Here is a 20103-nt window from a genome sequence, read left to right as displayed (position 1 = left end):
GAGCTTTCCAAGTGCCATCGATTTAAGCCCTTGACAAACCTCCCATTTTACCCTGGAGCACCCCAAGACACGAAATGTTAGCAACTTGCTAGTGACTTGTCACATTACTAGTAAGTGGCAGAGTCAGACTGTGAACGTGAGACAGGCTGGGACCTGGGACCCTTTGCTGCAGTGCTTGCAACTGAACAAACCTCTCCTCCAGCAACAAAATACAAAGAAACTATAGGGGACTAAAAATAACTGCGTGCATGCACAGTTGGGGCAAATTATGAACAAGATACAAAGAGACCAAAACCCCACACAGCACGAGCAAACGGGTGGGCAGACCACCTAAGCCACCCTTTGGGCCGACCCCCGGACCCACCCCTACCCTCACCCTATATAAGGAACCAGCTCACCCCCCTTCAGGGAGCGAGCAAGGGAACCCCCCTCCTGCTGCAGCAGGAGCCCCAATAAAGCCTTGCCTGGGGACTTGCCTGGTGGCGCAGTGGATGAGACTCCATGCTCCCAATGCAGGGGGCACAGGTTCGATCCCTGGTCAGGGAACTAGATCCCACATCAGGGAACTAGATCCCACATGCATGCCGCAACTATGAGTTCTCATGCCACAACTAAGGAGAGCCCTTGAGCCACAACTAAGACCGGGTGCAACCAAATAAATAAATATTAAAAAATAAAAATAAAAGCCTTGCCTGAATTTCTTGTCTGGCCTCTTATCAATTTCTATTGATTAAGGAGGCCAGGAATCCTGGTCGGTAACAAAGGCAACAACTTGACTTCAGAACCATTCATTCACTAAATATCTCCTGAATGTCTCCCATGTACAGGACACTGTTCCAGGCACTTCATATGTCAGTGAACAAAAGAAATGATTCCTTATCGGATCACGGTGCTTAAATTCTAGCAGGGGGCGACAGCTCATAAGCTTTACAAATAAGTAATTTACTTCATTAGAAGGTGTTAAATGCTATGAAAAAAGAAAAGAGAGCAAAGTATGGGGGATCAGGAGTCCTGTGGGTTTGAGGTATGTGTTGCAATTTTAAACAGGGTGATCATGGTGGGCTTCATGGAGACAGCAAGATTTGAGCAACAGTGTAGGATAAAGAAAGAAGGGAATGAGCCATGTGGATACCTGGGGAAGAAGCATCACTGGCGGAGGGAGCATAAAATCAGTTTACATTGTGAGAATTAACAAGGGGTCAGAGGGAAATAAAGGTGGGGGTGATGGGGAACCCTCTGGAGTGACACATCTACATGAAATGCTTTTCAGAGGTCACAGAAGCTGAGAACTGAAGGATGAGGAGCCTGGCCATGTGAAGAATTGGGGGGAGGGTGTCTCCGAAGGATGTTGCGGTTTTCAGATCTCTCAATATCCTGGCCACCCTTAGGTGTGGGGTGATGTAGAGAAACAGAACAGTGAGAGATACACATATACACAGAGAGAGAGAGAGATGTTAGGAATCGACTTACATCGTTATGGAGGCTGAGAAGTCCCACAATTAGTCACATGTAAGCTGGAGGCCCAGGAAAACCGGTGGTGTAATTCAACCTGAGTCTGGAAGCCTGGGAACAGAGGAGCCGATGGTGGAAATCCCAGTCCAAGTCCAAAGGCGGGAAAGCCAGGAGTCCGAGGGCAGGAGAAGATGGATATCTCAGCTCAGGTAGAGCGTGAATTCAGCCTTCCTCTGCCTTTTTGTTCTACTCGCACCCTCAGTAGATTGGATGACGTCCACGCACAATGGTAAGGGTGATCTTCTTTACTCAGTCTTCTGATTCAAACGCTTATCTCTTTTGGAAATATCCTCACAGACGTGCTCAGAAGTAATGTTTAATCAGCTATCTGGGCATCCCTGAGCCTGGTCAGGTTGACACAAAAAATTACCCATCACGGTGGGTGGGGGGCGGAGATTGTTCTCCCAGCTCAAGTCTAAATCCCGAGGAAATCTGAGAGCCCCGAAGGGAAATGGCCGGGAGGCAGCTTTAGCTGAGTGTGTTGGGATACACATCTCACCTGGTACTGAAAGCCTGCGATAGTGAGGCCTTGAGTGGGGTCAAGGCTAGGGCCTAGGCCAGGCAAGTCTGAGGCTGGAGTGCCCTCAGGCAAAACAAAAACAAACAAGCAAGAAATAAACAGTAGTGCTAGAGATGGTGAGCTCTGCGATCTGAAATTGCATGAAGCCACTGTTGAGAACCAACCCGGGCTTCACGTTAAATACCTTGGGATATAAGATTATATCGTCTCCTCTTTGGACTCTTCTTTCTTCCCTTTTTCCCTTCCTTCAACTTTACTGAAGCTTAAGACTTGTGGGGCAACACGTAGCAAGCTTGCAAAAGCCTGGAGAAAGCTAGCTCAATCCCTTATTGGAGGCCACTTGGAAGCTAATATTTTGGGGGTGGGGAGTTTCCAACCAACATTTTAAACTGCTTTGTCCATCTCAGATTTGGAAGAGGCTCAGCTTTGCATGTGGGAGATTCGGAGCAAGGTCCACTCTCTCCTAGCGAGTTTCAGTCTCCCCCACTCAGCAGAACCAAAGCCTGGGGACTCACCAGACCCGCCTTACTTGGGGAGCAGCCTTGGGACCACCTCCAAAGAGGGAGGGCTGCAAATCCTACACGGGTATTGACTCTTTAATCAAGAGAAATTGACAAGAGGCCAGATGAGAAATTCAGGCAAGCTTTTACTGGGGCTAGTGCTGTAGCACAAGGGAGTGAAAACGAGAAACAGGTGCCCTCGCTCGCTCTCCAAGGAGGGTGGGCTGGTTCCTTAAAGGGGGTGAGGGTAGGGGCCGTTTGGTGGGTTGGGCCGGAGGGGTGGCTTAGGTGGTCTGCCCACTCCCAGGGTGGTGCTGTGTGCAGAGATCATGCGCAGTACCCTGACTTTACTCTCGGCACTTCAGAAATGGCGGTTGGTTTGTGGCCCTTTTAATGTATCCTGCTGTTCACAATTGCCCCGACTGCGCATGCGAGGTTATTTTTCGTCTCTCAGTTTCTTTTTTTTTTTTTTTTGGCCACGCAGTGCGGCATGTGGGATCTTAGTTCCCCGACCAGGGATCGATCCTGTCCCTCCTGCACTGGAAGTGCAGGGTCTTAACCACTGGACAGCCAGGGAAGTCCCTCTTACAGTTTCTTTGTAAATGAAGAGACGTTTGTCCAGGTTCAAGTGCAAGCACTCTGGTAGAGATTCCCAGGTCCCAGCCTATCTCAGTATCTCTTTTAAAAAAGTGGAAATTGGGTGTGAGAGGTGATAAGATCCCTTTGGGAGGGCTTGTGGAGGAACTTCCATTCTTGGCAAAGCAATAGGTGTTCCAACCAAATGCCGGATGCTAACCTCTCCCACCTTCACCTTTCAAATATTTTATTGCAGGAGTCCTGGGATCATTTTTTTTTTTTTCACTGTCTCTAGATGAGCCTTGCCCCTGTGAAGCCCAATACAACCATGAGAAAGGTACTTTCACTACAAGCAGGAAAAGTGAAGCTTCCCCATGGGGGTCGCCATGTGACTGCCCTGTCTGAAATGCCATTAGCAATCCTTTCTCCTGCTTCTTTAACCCTTGACCAGTTGTCTAATGCTGTCCTTTGTTCCTCTGTTTCCTAGGGACTAAGTGTCTTGATTTGCTGAGTGAGGACACAGACTTATTAGCAAAGGACATGAACTGTTCTGTGTCCAGCTTCTGCGGCTGCCGGCCACATCACTTCAATCTCTGCCTCTGTGGTCACGTCGCCTCCTCTTCTATTCTCTGTGGATCTTCTAAGGATGCTCATCGCTGGATTTAGGGCCTATCTGGATAATCCAGGATGATCTCACCTTAAGATCCTTAATTTAATTACATCTGCCAAGTCCCCTTTTCCAAATAAGGTGATAGTCGCAGATCCCAAGATTTGACATGGATAGCTCTCGAGGGGCCATTTTTCAGCCTACCACAAGTACAAGGGACTCAGAAACCCAGCAGAAGGAACAGATGAAAGGAGATCCGCCTCCCTTTGAATCTGAGATGCAGCCACCTGGCACCGCTACCCTTCCTCCGTCCCCAAACTCCCACTAGTCACCCCAGACCTGCCTGCCCTCTAGGTCTCCCAGAGCAGGCCTCTCCCGAAGCCAGTTTGCGAGGGCCCTTCCGGCGGTGTTCTCTCCCCATGAGACACACAGGGAACGGAGTCCTAAAGCAGCATGGTGGCTCAGCAGCCCACTTGGATGAGGAATCCTAGAATAAGGGATAAGGCGGGTGGAAGGGATAAGAGGCAGGGAAGGGCTGGGGAATAACAAAGCCTTTTTCTCTCCCTCCGCTTTCAGAGGCGGGAAGTGTGCACTGTCTGCGGGTAGGCATTTGCGGCGGTACACACTGGCAGGCAGGCGGGCGGGGCAGTGTCCCCCCCTGCACACGGTGGGAAGTGCGTGGCTGCGCGCACCCGGCTGTGCGCGAGGCAGCGGGGGTGGGGGGCAGCGCCCGAACGTGCACACGGCGGGGGAGGGGGGAACGGCTGCCGCAGTGCGCGCTTCCGCCCAAGCTCGTGCTCCCAGGCGAAGAGGAGGCGCGCGCGCCTGGAGCGCTGTGCCTACGCGCCCCCGCCTGGGGCTATAAAAGCCTAGCCACCTGCTGCCGCTAGTGCGTCCAATTGCCCGAGAAGCCAACTCAACCTCCTCCGGCGGCAGCTCCTCTCGACATGGATCCTGAGACCTGCCCCTGCCCTACTGGTGAGCCCCCGCCCCCATCCTGCGGCACAGCGCGCCCCTTTACTTGCAAAGAACCCCGTGCCCTACGCCTTTGCTCAAGGACATTTGGGGAAAGGGAGTCATTTCCCCCAAGGGGCCTGGCCCCACCCCAAGTTTTACCACTTTAACCCTTCCTGTGGTACCTCCCTCTCTAGGCGGCTCCTGCACCTGCGCTGACTCCTGCAAGTGTGAGGGATGCAAATGCACCTCCTGCAAGAAGAGTGAGTGTGGGGACCCCTCTGCCCTTCCCCTCCCTGCTGTGCTCCCCAGAGCACAAGGCCTGTCCACGCAATACAGAGCGACCGCTAGGCCCCTTGTTACATTGCTTTGACTAACAGAACTACGCGGGAGGCCTTAAGACTCAGTTGCAGGGGTCCCTCCCTCAGTGATTGTTACCTTAGGCCCTACGGTGGCAAGATGTTTTTGTAAATTCCCGGAAGATTCTAATGGGCAGTTGGGACTGAGAACTGCTGTCCTGGTCCAATTCCTCCCCTCAAAACCTCCAGTGCCTGGGGAGCCATTAGTGAGGCTGGGGGTTAGCTCTGGAGTTGGGGTCCCTTGGGCTCTCTCAGGCCTTTGTGGATCCCCTCGATTTTACCTCCCCTGAATCTCCCCAAAGCAGTTGAACACGCAGGGGGAGAAGGAGGTGGGGGGAAGCCGCCCTTCTTCTTTGCGTGTTAGACTAGGTGTGGAGCACCCCCACCCCACCCCCTGGCCATGAATCTCCTGGACTCCCTACACCTGTACCATCTCTGCTCCTGCAGCTTTATCCTTCAAGGCCATTTACCCTGGATGTTTTCTCCTGCAGGCTTACAACTCCCCAGCGTGGGCCTAATACCCCCATCCTGGGGAGTCCTGTGCTCACAGAAGGGGCTGTGGGCTAGTTACTAGGTACCCCTCTCCCAGGGTAGCCCAGAGCATAGCTGACACAACAGAGATGCTGAGTCAACCCAGGTGTGAGACTAGGAAGGGGGCAGTGACCTCTGGCATCCCTCCTTTTTCCCCTCCCTCTTGATGGGGACAGATGGGGGAGGCGAGGCCATCAGACTGGGTGCCCCCATTTTATCTGCAGGCTGCTGCTCCTGCTGCCCCGCAGAGTGTGAGAAATGCGCCAAGGATTGTGTGTGTAAAGGCGGAGAGGGCGCCGAAGCTGAGGAGAAGTGCAGCTGCTGCCAGTGAGGACGTGCCCCGTGCGAAACGTGTGTAAATAGTGCTGGGTGGCCCAGCGCCACCTGTCCCCGTGGTGAGGCTCGGCAGCGTGTCCCCTTCCCCTGCTAGCCACTGGCAAGTGACAATAAATCCTATGAATGACATAAAGCAAGGACTGGTCTCTTCTTAAAGGGGCAGGACATGGAGGGTAGAAGGAGCCTCATCTGAGGGGACAGCTCAGTTGAAATATAAAATCCTGAGATTGGCCACTGGTCTTTCTGGGACTCGGATGGAACTTCGGGGGCTGAGGACATCCTCCCGCACCTTCATATGCCACTTGACCCTCTTGCCAAGTCAAGCTTAACTCTGGGGAAAGAGGGGAGACCAGACCCATATGGGTCTGTCTCTTTCTCCTGCCTCTCAGCCTCACTCTCTGCATCTGTACAATGGGGTTGGGGGAAGTTGAAACCAGCCCCCAGCCCCAAAGGCCTGCAGTTTCTGGAATTTTCTAGCTGCTCCTGCAAAGCTGCCTGTTTTCAGGGTCATTAGAGGAGAGGCCAGGAGGCCTGGGGCCTGTCTTGGGAAACCGTTCAGCTGCGTTTCCAAGGTCACCGCCCTGAGCAGCCTGTCTCCCCGAAGAGATCGTTCAGCTCCTTTTCAAACCTTCTCATTTGGTAGTTTGTGTCCAGCTCCTTCCCTCTTCAAGGGGAAGTAGGGTAATGAGTGCTTCAATCCACAGTAGTTGTGGTACAGTCCTTGATAAAAGGGAACACGCAGATTCTACCTGGGTTGAATGGAAAAGAAAAATAGAATTCTGGCAGAGAAAAGTTTCCCAGTTAAGAGAACACAGTGCTGCAAACATGTCAGTTTTCCTCCAAGTTGCTTTATCAGGACAGTCCATTCAAAAGCCCACCAGGATTTTGTTTTTTAACCCAACAGGCTGAGTTTCAAAAAACAGTGCCAGAAAAGCCAAGCCAGTGTTGGAAAGGAACAACAAAAAAGGCTTGTTCTAACCGCATACCAGTTCTTGTTCTAAAGCTCTAGGAAGTGGTGTCGGCTCAGGAATAGATCAGTTGCACAGAGAGGACAGTTCAAAAATAGACCCCAGTGCAGCTGCAAGTAAGAGACATGAAATGATCAGCGAAAGGATACACTAGTTAGTGAAAAGTGCTGAAACAATGGGCTACCCCTTTGCATATCAGATAAAAAATAATTTCCAATTGACTTAAACACCCAGGTGCAAAATCAAAGCTGTAAGAGAATTTGGAAGAGGAAAATAGGAGAATGCTTATTACTTTGGGGTAGAGATACCTCTTTTAACTAAGACACCAAAAAGATCGATAAATGTGAGATTATCTTGTACAAAGTTCTCTTAAGTACATTATCTTACGTGATCCTTACAACTCTAGAAGAATGGTATGATTAGTAAACCCATTTTACAGATGGGGCAAGAGGGCTTAGGGTAATCTGCATGCAGCCTACTGAAAGATAAACTGAGGCATATTAAAATGTTTTAAGAGTTGATTTGAGCAAATATCTATTCAAATCGGGCAGCAGCCAATGTAGCAGATAGAAAGGAACTCAGAGGAGCTGCACAGAATGAAAGACTTTTATAGCTAGAAGGGAACAAGGAAGTCATAACAGGCAAAAAAGCAGGTTGGTTATTGCAGTTACTTTCCTTCAAGGGATGGCAGGGGCCTCTCAGGCAGATTACCTAACTAGTGCTGATCAGGTGATTCCTGATTGGTTAAAGATTTCTGGGCAGGCCGAAGTCCCTGGTGACATAGGGCTTAGCATAAGCAACTCCATTTTGAGCCTGCTGTCTTGTGCTTAACAGGCAACAAAGCTAGAATGTGGTGGAGCCAGGATTTGAACCCAGGCTGTCTGACTAAAGTCTAGGCTCTTAAACCTAACCATGCTTGTCTTCTCTGTTTGTTTCTGGCTTGCCTTGTGTTACAAAAAGCATCAAAACAAAGCTAAATTACCTCACACCCATTAGGATAGTGTCTGTCCCTTTGGGCTGCTGTAACAAAATACCAGAGATTGGGCAGCTTATAAACAACAGAAATTTATTTCTCACAGTTTGAGAGACTAGACGTCTGAGTTTAGGGTGCCAGCATGGTTGGGTGAAGCCCCTTTTCTGGGTCAGAGACTTCTCATTGCATCCTCACATGGTGGAAAGGACTAGGGGCTCTGTGGGGTTTCTTTTATAAAAGCACTAATCCCATTCATGAGAGCTCTACCCTCATGACCTAAACACCTCTCAAAGGCCCCAAAGGACACAAATATTCAGACTGTAGCAGATGAGCAGTATCAGGAAGACAAAAATAACAAAAAAACAAATAAGTGTTGGCAAGGATGTGGAGAAATTGGAACCTTTGTGCACTACTGGAGGAAATGTAAAATGGTGATTCCTCCAAAAATTAAAAGTAGAATTACCTTATGATCCAGCAATTCCACTCCTGGGTATATACCCAAAAGAACTGAAAGCAGGGTCTTGAAGAGAAACTTGGAGGGTATTTTAGCAGTAGTTACTCAAATTTAAAACATACATACCTTCAACCCAGGAAGTTCACTGTCCCATCGTTGGTATCAGCAGAAGCCTCAAAACAAGCTAAATATCCTTCAGGAGTGAAGTATAAAAATGGTCATAATGAACATCTGATAAAAACACATCTGCAATGGAAAGACCACCGCATCTTACCATTCAGTGGGGAAAAAAACCCAAGGTATATGTATAGTATAATGCTAATCACATTAAAAGGGAAATTTATATATGTGTGTATGTGTGTGTGTATGTGTGTGTGTGTGTGTGTGTGTGTGTGTGTGTGTGTATGGGCAAGGGTGTCTTTGATGAACGTGTGCATGATGGTGGTGACAGAGGTGCTCAGGGCGTCATGATTTGGAAGGAGATCTTGCAGAGGTAGGCTAGTTCATCACCTCCACAATGTTGATGATCTTCTCACAATAAATATATCTATTCTTTCTATCCCACCATTTAATGCCAGAATCCACCAGCCTCTGTTCCTATTGCCATGGTGACAGGAAACTATCTCCCAAAGCAGTCCCTTCCAGTCGTCACCAGCTCTAATTGCAAGAAAGGCCTTTCCCACCCAGAGCAGAATCCTTATTCCTGGTACTGCCCTTGGGACCACAGAGCACAAGTCTATTCTCTTCTTTTCAGCATGGCATAAACATGTAGTTGTGGCATCAGAAAGTCCTGGGTTCAAATCCCCACACTGCCACTTACAGCTGTGTGACCCTGAACAGGCCATGTAGCTCTTCAGTGCCTCATCTGTAAAACTGAGATACTAACAGCATCTGCCTTGTAGGACTGTGCCGAGGTCTAAGTGAAATAAACTCAGAACGTCCTGATGCCTAGTTCGTGCTCAATATTACACCCCATGACTACTACGGCAGATGAGAGATAATTGCAAACATGTTGACTCCTTCCATCAAGACCTGGGGTCTTCATCCTTTCCCCTCGAATCTGGGCAGGCTCTGTGGCTTCTTGACCAATCAAAAGTGGAGAAAGTGACCTGTGCTGGTTTCAGGGCCCAGGGCTTAAGGGACACAGCTACCACTCCAAGAGAGTCTCTTGGGACTCTCACCCTTGGCGCCCTGCGCCAAATGTAATTACCCTGAGGCCACCATGCTGAAGAGGCCACAGGAGGGAGCTCTGGTCTTTAGTTCCAGCTGAGCTCAGCCATCCAGCCACGCCTGCTAGGGTGCCAGACACGTGAGTGAAACTGTCTTAGATCCTCCAGACCAGCCCATCCACCAACTGAATGCCACCAAGTGACCTCAGACAGTGATACATGAAACAAAAGAATCACCCAAATGAGTGCTTCTCAAATTCCTGACCCACAAAACCAGGAGCGACAATAAACTGGTTGTTGTTTAAACTGCAGTTTTGGGTGATTTGTTGCACGGCTACAGGAGCAATATATCCACATATCCGAAGGTAACTGTTTTCTTGCAGATTGAGCCTGCCCACCCCTCTCAGTTGTTGCTCACATGACGGGGTTTTGAGTCTTAGGACTATTGTGATCAACTGTCTTCTGGACTGTTGAAGCCCAATAATGAACACAGCCCTCAGGGTGGTCTGCCCAGCTGTGCCAGTTAAGAATCTATCCAGAATGATTTAAACAAAAAAGGAAATTTTGGACTCACAGTGGCTTCAGGCTTGGCTGGCTCCAGGTGCTCCAATGATATTGTCAGGCTCCATTTCCTTTACAATAAATTTATTCTCAGGCTCTTTCTCATGGAGACAAAGGCTCTAGGAACTCAGCTTCACACGCTTTCAGGTTGAAGTCTAGATGGAAAGAGTATCTGTCATTCTCCTAGCATTTCCAGGAGGAGTTCCATTGATTCTCTCTGGTTCATGGCTAGGTGACCCAATCAGAGCCAATCACTATGTCCAGGAAGATGGAATTTCCTGGGAGCCCACGAATGGGGCCTACTCCATCCATCCACCTTAGTCCACGTGGATTAGGAGTAGGGAAGAGTGGTTCTACAAAGGAAACCTAAGGGTACTGTCACAGGGTAAGGATGAATGGATGACTCAGCAGCAGAACTAAAAATACCCCCATTAGCAGTTAAAAAGAGACGAAAAGTCACCTCCCTCATTCTGGATGGCATACTTCTATTAATGCAGACTAGGGCCACATCATTGCCTCATACTGATAGCTCACACCACACTGTAGAGGGGTGTTTTTCCTCATCTTATGCTGCTTGGCTTCATTTTCCTCACTTCCTACCACATGAGGACTGCAGGCGTTAGAAAGGCCTCACTCTCCACCTCTGTCCCGCAAGGCTTACATGGGTACAGAGATAAGCAAACCTGGGCCTGGGCTGCCCTTCACCTTTGCCGATTGGTCCTCCCTCTCCTCTCAGAGTCAAAATGACTTAAGGGAGACAGCTTAGACCTGAAAACAAATTTTACTGCCAACACAGATGGCCCAAACCCAGGGCTTGATTCAATACTTTACAGGGCAAAAATAAGCGTTATTGTCTCCTCAGTGAGTTGGACTGTTTCCCCTGAGTGGACAAGGGACCATCTGGTTTATAAGAAACCAGGAATTTTGCATACAGTGTGGGTGCGTATGTAACAACAACAGCAAAATCTGCCCACCATCCAAAGAGCAGCCCTCCCATGCTCTCAGTCCACGGGGCTGCCAGACACAGCGAGATTTCTGAGACCTTGGCTCTAACATCAGAGCGTGTTTGCATGTGACCCTCAAATTCTAGTACAATCTGATCATTTGACAAATGAGTAAACTGATGCTCAGGGGAGCCCTGGCCCATAACAGCCCCAAGGTCGCTCAGCAAGTGAGTGGCAGAGTGACCATTAGAATTTAGTCCTTCTGACAGTTCAACTCTCCTGCCCTGCTTGGAGTTTCTGAGTGACCACATGACCACACAGATCCCAGAGTGGTGAAAAACAAGTTTTTTACTTTCATTTTGTAATCGGCCCTAATGCCGGGAGGCAGGGCTGGGAAGGGAGGACACATCAGGGGATTTACTCCTATTAATTGATTCGACAAATATTTATTAAGCGCCAACTGTAAACTTGGCCCTGGGCGGAGGGCTGGAAGCACATTTCAGGGGCAGTGAGCGCTCTTGGTGTTTTCAGTGGCAGGTAGCTATGGAGGGACAAAGGTCGCAAAATCACACACTTTCCTATGTATTACAGACAGGGGCAGTGCCAGGAAGGAAAGGACAAGCTGTTTACCAGCGCATTCCACAGGCATCCTGACCTAGCACAGGGGTCAGGACGGGCTCCCAGGAGAAAGTGACGTCTGAGCTGAGCTGTGAAGGCATTTCCACAGGATTTTACAGTAAATGCTGTGAGGACGGCCTGTCCTCTGCCCACCCCCTCACTAAACTCCCTACTGCAGCAACCAGCATTCCCTAAACCTGCCACCAACCTTCCAGTAACCTGCCCATCTCATGACACACTCTGGACAATCCCAGGATAACGATCTAAGATCCATTTCACAGCAGCCAGACATGCGCCAGCAGGGAAGCAGGATGTACCTCCCCAGAAAGGAATTTGGACCGCACTTCTACTCTTCCCCTCTGCATCTACTGGGGAAGAAAGTTCTTGTGAGGTTTTCCCTTCCAAATGTTCCATGGGAATGCCAACTTTCCACCCGGCTGCTTCTTCCACGGGCTGGAATACAACTCCTTCCTCTTCCCCTGCCTGGCGAAGACTTTCTCACCCTCAGGCCCAAGGCAAGGGCCCACCTGACTGGCCCACCTCCTCTCAGGCTGGACTGGGTCTCCCCTCTGTTCCCCCTGCCTCCATCCTAGCCATGACCCTGGTATTACTTTTCCCCACGCACCCATGAGGCTGCCCCAATGACTATGAGTTTCCTGGGTACAAGGCTTATGGCTTCTTGATCTTTATTCTCCCCTGTTGGTGATGTCTACCCTTAGAGTGACTTCAGCATCTGCTGGGCCCACTGATTCTAACCAGGCTCTGCCACTCACTAGCTCTGTGACCTCGGGCAAGTTACTTAACTTCTCTGGGCCTCCATACTCTAAAATGGGAATGATGACTAGTCCTTACCTCACAGGGTTGTTAGAGGATTAAATGAGAGCTCGCACATAACACGCTTACACTTTCCCTATCGCATGCTAAAGCACTCGATATACAGCATATGTCATCAATAACCAGCCCACGGGTTTAATATGATGCTACACAATTTTTAAGCCCTGACGGGTGCAAAGAGTTTTTTTTTTAATCTGTCCTGACTTCCCACCGGTTTTCCCCCGGAGCAGGATCCGCAAGACCCACTCTCTTAGGTTCAAGCACAGGGTACCGGACGCGGTGGGGAGGGTTGGGGTGGGGCGTGCTGGGGTAGGGGGAAGGCGGTGGCGGGAACTGCGCACACAGCACACAGCGAAGGGCAGGGGTCAGGGTGCTCCGCGCACAGCCCAGCACAGCCCTGCATGCGGGGTCCGCGCTCTGCACCCGGCCCTCCCTCGCCGAGGCGCACCTAGGGCGGCTACTGAGAACTGGTGCCGGTGGTCCGTGTGCACAGCTCGGGGCGCCGCGCGGGCCGCCAGTGACTCAGCGCGGGGCGTGTGCAGGCGGCGCCCGCCCCGGAGGGCTTTTGCACTCGCCCCGGCTCCTTCCCGCTATAAAGGCAGCCCACAGCGCCCTCCGCTCCAGCACGCCCCCTCGACTTCCTTGCCATACTTCGTGACGCAGTCTCCGGACCCCAGCCTCCGCTTCGTCTCGCCATGGATCCCAACTGCTCCTGCACCGCGGGTAAGGAGATCTGGTTCGGGATTGGGTGTCAATTGTAGAACTAGAGAAGCAATTTCTGACTCGTCACTCACTTTCCGGGCACAAATTGCCCCTTTCGAAAGCGTTTTGGTGTACCCGCCTCTATTCTAAGTTAAACTAGGAGGTTCCGTTTGACCGATAAGGAGATCAGAGTTCGTGGCTTGCCCAGGTTCCCACGAGTTGGTTGTGGAACTGGGACTCAAACTCGGGCTCCTAGCACCCATGCCCGCGTTCGAGTCTCCGGGAACCGTTTTTATGTCGGCCGTTCTCTTTGCAGGCGGATCCTGCGCGTGTCCCGGCTCCTGCAAATGCAAAGACTGCAAATGCACCTCCTGCAAGAAGAGTAAGTGGAATTTTCTCTACATCTACCCCTAACGCGCCCACCCCTCCGCCAGGCCCGCCCCTCACGCCTCCAGCCCTCTACACCACGGAGGGAATTTAAATAGGGCAGTAGGTACCCCTTCCCTAGGGACGGTGGCGCCTCCACTGGAGAGGACGGGAAGCCTCATTAATCCTCTGTTCCAAGCGCTCATCTCTGCCGCCTCCTTCCCTTCCCCAGGCTGCTGCTCCTGCTGCCCTCCGGGCTGCGCCAAGTGTGCCCAGGGCTGCATCTGCAAAGGGACCTCAGACAAGTGCAGCTGCTGTGCCTGATGTCGCGGAGAGCCTGCCCCGGGTGTAAATAGAGCAACCAGGACAAACCTACATCCCTCTTTTTTTTTTTGTCCTATAAAATACAAGAATGATAATAAAAGTGGTTGGCTTTATTCTGGCTGTTTTCCTTAACTTGACCAGAGCTGGGGTGAGGGACTGGACTAGCAGTACACAGACTTGGTTTCTGGACCAAAATGTTAGCCCTTAACAAACCCAGTGCCTTGTTCAAGCCACATTACCCCACTGGGCTTCATCTTTTGTAAAATGGAAGAGCCTTAGGCCAGATGCTATAAGGACACTGGGCACATACAGGGTCCCCTCTGTTTTCAAGTCAAGGGTTGGTGGCACAGAAACTTCTCAATCCAGAATCCTCATTCTCCATGGTTTCCCTGTTCAACTGCAGTTCCTCGCTGGATTTTAGTCTTCAGTGACTAAAGGGGTGGAAAACTCCCTCACCTGCTTGAATCTAAATGGGGTGTCTAAAAAATCCCTGTGGTGAAGGAACAGATTTCATTTCCCATCCATTGCAGACCTAAACCTTGGTAAAAAAGAGAAACAAAAAAAAATATAAAAATGCCACAGAACAATACAAAGCCCATGTTTTCAGATTCCACACACGTAATTTCAGTCAATATATGAAAAACAAACAAAATCAGAGATTTAAAAACGTCGCACACGTGTTCATCGAAGGTGTCCATTGAGCACCGTTGCAATCTGTCCTTCCAAAATCCAGCCCTTGGCTACTTGAAAGCCGCAAAATAACTAGGGCTGTGGAGGGAATTACACAGTCATTTCCCATGAAGAGGGCGTGTGCCTGAGAATTGGTTCCAGATGGACTATTTCACGTCTGCCCATGCTGGGTGATGGCAGATTCTGCAGTTCGGAGGGTACGGTGGTGTTTATTAGGCAGGAGTGAGGTGCCCTGTGACTTGTAACTAATGCCAGCAGTTAGTCCCCCTGGCTGTTTGTGGAGGGAATGGCTATTGGATGTAAAATAAAAGAGAAAGACAAGTCACGTGGCCCAAGGGTCAAGACCATGCTTGCCCACAGGTGCCCTGTGTGAAGAGGGGGTTTCAGAAACCAGCCTGTGCTGAGTGCATGGGCGTCTCAGTTCACAGCCTGTTTTGCCACAGGTGGTATGGCCTGGGCATGTTACTCAACATCTGAGTCTCTATTTTCCCATTTGTGAAAAAGAGATGATATCTCTATGTGGGGATTAAATGATAGTGTCCTGGCTTAATAAACAGTGGCCGTTATGATCATTATGTCCACACTGACATTCATGAAGAGAGAATCCTTTTAGCTCCCAACAAGCTCTTGGGGAAAAGCTCACTGGTTTAGAAGCATTATTCTGGGTTGGAGGTTAAGGATGGGATTGGAAATTTGCTGATCCGGTGCCAAAGGGAGTACGGATGACCTCCAAAGAGACCCCCAGGACAAGATGCTGCCACAGCATTTGGACAGACTCAGAAGCCATTCCCATGCTTCATGTCGTTTGATCTGCACAGGAACCAGTGAGAGAGTGAATGTGCAGGGGCTGGAGTGATTGTGCTGATTCCAGAGAGGTTAAGCAACCCGCCCAAGGTCACACAGCTCAGAGGGCAGAGGTCTGAACCCACACTACAGCTGACCTCACGCCCTGGCCACAGCTGGCAGATAATGATGTCACTGAATGCTAAATCCTGCCTCTCACTATTCAGAGTTAGAAGGACCTCTCGAAATGGACAGACTGTGCTCCTGGCTTGACACATGGAAAACTGAATTCCAGAGAGGTCACAGAGCTATACAGGCTGCCTGCTCGGTGCTCTTCCTGAGCTGCCCCTGTACCAGCTTTGAACATCCTCATCTGTCATATGAAGTCCTGGTGTAAGACCGTGGGTGAGGGCATGATGCTGCAGTCCGCCTGCATGAGTGCCAATCTCACCTGCATCACTTACAGCCACAGGACATAATCTCTCTGTGGCTCAGTCTCTTCCACTTTTTGTTTTGTTTTGTTTTTGTTTTTGTTTGCGGTACGCGGGCCTCTCGCTGCTGCGGCCTCTCCCGCCGCGGAGCACAGGCTCCAGACGCGCAGGCTCAGCGGCCGTGGCTCACGGGTCCAGCCGTTCCGCGGCATGTGGGATCCTCCCGGACCGGGGCACGAACCCGCGTCCCCTGCATCGGCAGGCGGACTCCCAACCACTGCGCCACCAGGGAAGCCCGGTCTCCCCCCACTTTTAAAGGGGCAAAATAAAAGCATATGATTCAGAAGATTAAAGAACTAGTTCATGTAAAGAATTTAGTATGGTGCTTGGCACGTGGTGAGTGGCTACAATGTTAGCCATTTATTATTATTGTTAACATAGGGCGTATTTATTTACCTCTAGACACAGAAGCAGTGGTGGTGTGCCTAGCTGTGTGTCCTATGTTGTCCTCATCAACTGAACAGCACTGGGGATTTATAACCCTGAGCAAAACAGTCTGTGCCCTTTGCTACCACTTGCACCAGTATTTTACTTAACATTTTTCCTTTAATGACTTATATGTTTTAAAATATATTTGTGTTAGCATTCTCCAGAGAAACAGAACCAGCAGGATGTAGGTAGGTAGGTAGAGAGAGAGAGAGATAAAGAGAGTGAGAGATTTATTTTAAGAAATTGGCTCATGCAACTGTGGAAGCTAGCACAACTGAAGTTTATAGGGCCAGCCAGCAGCCTGGAAATTCCAGTAGGAGTTGATGTTGGTTGCAATCTTGAGTCTAAAGGCCGTCTGGAGGCCCAATTCCCTCCTCTTCAAGAGACCTCAGTTTTTCTCTAAGGCCTTCACTGACTGGATGAGGCCTTCCACATTATGAAGGGTAATCTGCTTTTCTCAAAGTCTACTGATTTAAATGTTAATCACATCTGAAAAATACCTTCACAGCAACATCAGGCTAGCGTGTGACCAAGGATTGGGTATGACAGCCTAAAACACGTGGGTACATAAAACTAACCCTTATAGGCCACCACTTATCAAACTAGCACCCACACAACTTCGTAAACCGCACTTAATCTCCCAACAAAGACAATAACAAGGTCATACTTCTGCCTAACGTGACACAACTATCCTACCTACAACTGAAAATGTGTAACACCATCCCCAGAGGAGGATGCAAAGTCCTTGGGTGATGGTCACTTTTGTACTTGATATCACGTAACAAATACTGTGATGTTAACAACACGTAAACACTACAATGTAAAGTCAATACCTTCTATGTTATATGAGAAGGGGATAAAAGAGGGAAGAAAACAAAGATATTTGCCATATATATATAAACATATTTATAACAAAATAATGAAGCAGTACTCCTGACAATTACAGTTGTCATTTCTGTTTCTGGAACTGGTCATGTGGTTATAGCTGACATTTATAAACATCTTCTTACACTACCTATTCTGTATCCCCTTTGCTCCCCGCAAGCATCTCAGTTCGTCATGGTTCTTCACGATGCTGGGGTGACCCAAACCTTCATTTTTGAAGGGTCTGAGCCTTTATCAGTCCTGCCTTGATTGGGTTGTTATAGTAGTTTTTCACTGACTTTAATCACAGAGCAGGGTAGTACTAAGAGATGCCCTAAGGGATCTTCTCTATTCCATAGGCTTTTTTACAGCCATTGCAGAGTCTTAACCAATAAGCCTAGAGTAGTTGCTACTTCTTGCAACTAGCTCCGAGCAGCATAATATCATCAGTGCACTGGACCAGTATGATGTCTTGCAGAAGGAAAAGGCAATCTAGGTCCTTGAAAACAAAATCATGATATGGGCCTGGAGAGTTGATAAGCTTGAGGCTTCTCTCTGTTTAAAAGATTTCAAGCAGTACACTGATGTTGAAGATACATCAAAGGAAAACTTTGGGCCAAAGGAAAACTTTATCTTTGACCTTCTTCCCTTGGGAAGCTGACTGGATTCAGACCCGGTGGCACTACTTCCCAGCTCTGTGACCCTGGGCAAGTTATTTAACATCCTTGTGACTTACCTTTCCCACCAGCCAAATGGGCTCATAAATAACAGTATTCCTCTTTTTGAGTCTTTGTGAGGGTTGAAAGATAAACAATTAACCAGGTGGGACACACACACAATGCTGTCTAATGGTCAGTAATATTGAAAGGGAAACAATTCTTTTTCTTGATATGCAGATGCCAGATCTGCCTATCACCTAAAATGACCCCTCCCCTGGGGGCATCCCACTTTCTGAACAACTTCCCTGGAGTGAGGTGGGCTGGCTAGGCTGTGGAGAGTCTCTGGAGCGTTTTGTGCAAAGGATCCAGACATACGTGCCCATACATCCTTTCAAACTTAGAGAGTGGAGGAAAGATGGAGCAGACAGAGGCCAGCGTCCGCCTTGAAACTGAGACAGAAAAATAGGGCCTAAGTCCCTCTGGGCACAGGGAAAGGAAAAGTACTGGGAGGCAAACGTCACATCCGCAGCTGGGACGCTGCACACAACTCCCTCGGCTCTTTCCACCGCCTGTGAGCTCATGCCGGGGGGGCCGGGAGGGGGAGGGGGAGGGGGGCCGGGCGCGGCGCACACGGGTTCCGGAAAGGACGAACTTGAGCACCAAGGCAATGGGGCCTGGGGTGGCAAAGGGGGGGGGGCTGGGTTCCTGGAAGATCCCGTAACAAAGGTGACTGCCTACCTTGGGAAATTTGGGAAGGGGCGGGCAGGGAAGCTGAGAAACCGAGAGCCGCCCGGCACACCGTCCCTCCGTGAGTTCTAGCGCCAAAGGGGCGGCCGCAGCGCTGCACACCGACCCAATCCTCGCTCACGGAACCCTGCGCTCGGCCCGCCCGGCTGCGCACAGCCGGAACGGGGGCTGCCGGCTGCACAGGCGCAGATCCGCGCGCCGCGTGCAAGGCGGGGGCGGGGCCTCTGCGCCCGGGCCGCCTCCTCTGGGTATAAACTGACCCGCCGGCTGCTAAGTTCCAACACGCCCCCAACCGGCCCAAGACCCTCTTCTTCGCCACTTGCTTTGGACCCCCGGCCTCACCTCGCCTCCAAATGGACCCCAACTGCTCCTGCCCCACTGGTGAGGAACCCCTGGCTCTAGAACTTAGGATGCCCCTTCCCCAATACCAAGAAGCATCCCTGGGTTTGGAGGAGGGAGGAACATTTTGAGCTTGAGCTGAAGTAGGCTTCTGTAGTTAACCCGGCACGTGCTTTCTCCCTGGACAAGCGCCTTCATCCCCCATTAGAGTGTTTCCATCCAACTGCGGCTTCCATTTCAGAGGCGAGAGGCCTGAGGCTCAAGGCTGTTGTGCGCCACATCATCCAGGTGTCAGGGGGCTTCTGGGTCGGCCGCAGTGCTCTGTCCAGGCCTCTGCATTCCCTGTGCCGGGTGCGAGGGGACATTGCCTGTTATGGGCTCAGACAAAAGGTCCTGGCCACCAGACCCAGGCATCCTGAATGGGCTCTGGAGCCTGGGACCATACCTGTGGGGTAAATACAAGGCAGGACACAGCCCTTTGCATAGAAGGGCAGAGAAGGAGGAGTGAGACTTCTGTCTGTTCTATGCTGGACAGGAGTCCCTAGCACTGGGCCCTGCACCCAGGAAGAGGTTGCAGGGAGGGATTACTGACCATCTGCTGTACCTCGTGCATCCCCCTCCCTGCTCACTGCTGGCCTTTCCCTTCCCGGCAGGCGGCTCCTGCGGCTGCGCTGGCTCCTGCACCTGCAAAGCCTGCAGATGCGCCTCCTGCAAGAAGAGTGAGTGTAGGGCTTTCTCTGGGAACCTGGGGGCTGCAGCTACGGTGAGGGAGGGAACCCAGAGCGGGCTCTGAGTGTATGGCTCTGGCGGGGGGGCTGGTCTTCCTTTGCCCTTCGGCACCTGTCACTGCTGCTTCTGACTTTCTGCCTGTCCTGGGCTTAGATGGGGCAGGGCAGCCACTTCATAGTGGAAGCCAAGCCCCAAGGTCCTCCCAACTGTCTTGGAACAGAGCATGTTTTTCTGTACTCGGGGTCCTTTGGATCTGAGGGCTTGTGGCAGGGCTGCTGGTGGGCAAGGAGGAGCCTGGGAAAGTCATCGCTGACATCTGCTTTCGCCCCTCTCTCCCCAGGCTGCTGCTCCTGCTGCCCCGTGGGCTGCGCCAAGTGTGCCCAGGGCTGCCTCTGCAAAGGGGCCTTGGACAAGTGCAGCTGCTGTGCCTGATGTCACGGAGAGCCTGCCCCAGGTGTAAATGGAGGAACACGGGCCGACCTGCGTTTTTATACTGCTCTGACTTGATTGCTACATTCCCTTTCCTATGAAATATGTAAGTGGTAATAAAAGTTGTTGACACTA

General features: G+C 50.6%; 2 protein-coding genes and 1 long non-coding RNA gene across 3 annotated transcripts in view; 2 read left to right on the top strand and 1 right to left on the bottom strand.

Moving 5' to 3' along the window:
- The window catches only part of LOC132514382 (uncharacterized), a 27632-nt gene extending 8521 nt beyond the window's left edge, over positions 1-19111 (bottom strand). Inside the window, exons 1-4 of the long non-coding RNA XR_009538765.1 lie at positions 18463-19111; positions 10034-10175; positions 8417-8483; positions 6524-6644 (exon numbers count right to left, since the gene is read on the bottom strand). This is a non-coding gene — a long non-coding RNA (uncharacterized LOC132514382). The remainder of the gene's footprint in view (positions 1-6523; positions 6645-8416; positions 8484-10033; positions 10176-18462) is intronic.
- LOC132514379 (metallothionein-2) lies at positions 12981-13921 on the top strand. The gene is made up of 3 exons (XM_060138987.1): positions 12981-13139; positions 13435-13500; positions 13717-13921. Exons 1-3 carry the CDS (start codon positions 13112-13114, stop codon positions 13806-13808), a joined length of 186 nt encoding a protein of 61 aa, XP_059994970.1. The 5' UTR covers positions 12981-13111; the 3' UTR covers positions 13809-13921.
- Positions 18401-20103, top strand: LOC132514380 (metallothionein-1E-like). Its single transcript, XM_060138988.1, has 3 exons — positions 18401-18852; positions 19464-19529; positions 19880-20103. Exons 1-3 carry the CDS (start codon positions 18825-18827, stop codon positions 19969-19971), a joined length of 186 nt encoding a protein of 61 aa, XP_059994971.1. The 5' UTR covers positions 18401-18824; the 3' UTR covers positions 19972-20103.

Source organism: Lagenorhynchus albirostris, unplaced genomic scaffold (genome assembly GCF_949774975.1).
Source record: "Lagenorhynchus albirostris unplaced genomic scaffold, mLagAlb1.1 scaffold_330, whole genome shotgun sequence".
Taxonomy (NCBI): domain Eukaryota; kingdom Metazoa; phylum Chordata; class Mammalia; order Artiodactyla; family Delphinidae; genus Lagenorhynchus; species Lagenorhynchus albirostris.
The sequence above is the reverse complement of the archived record's forward strand: the minus strand, read 5'-3'. Positions and strand labels throughout refer to the sequence as shown.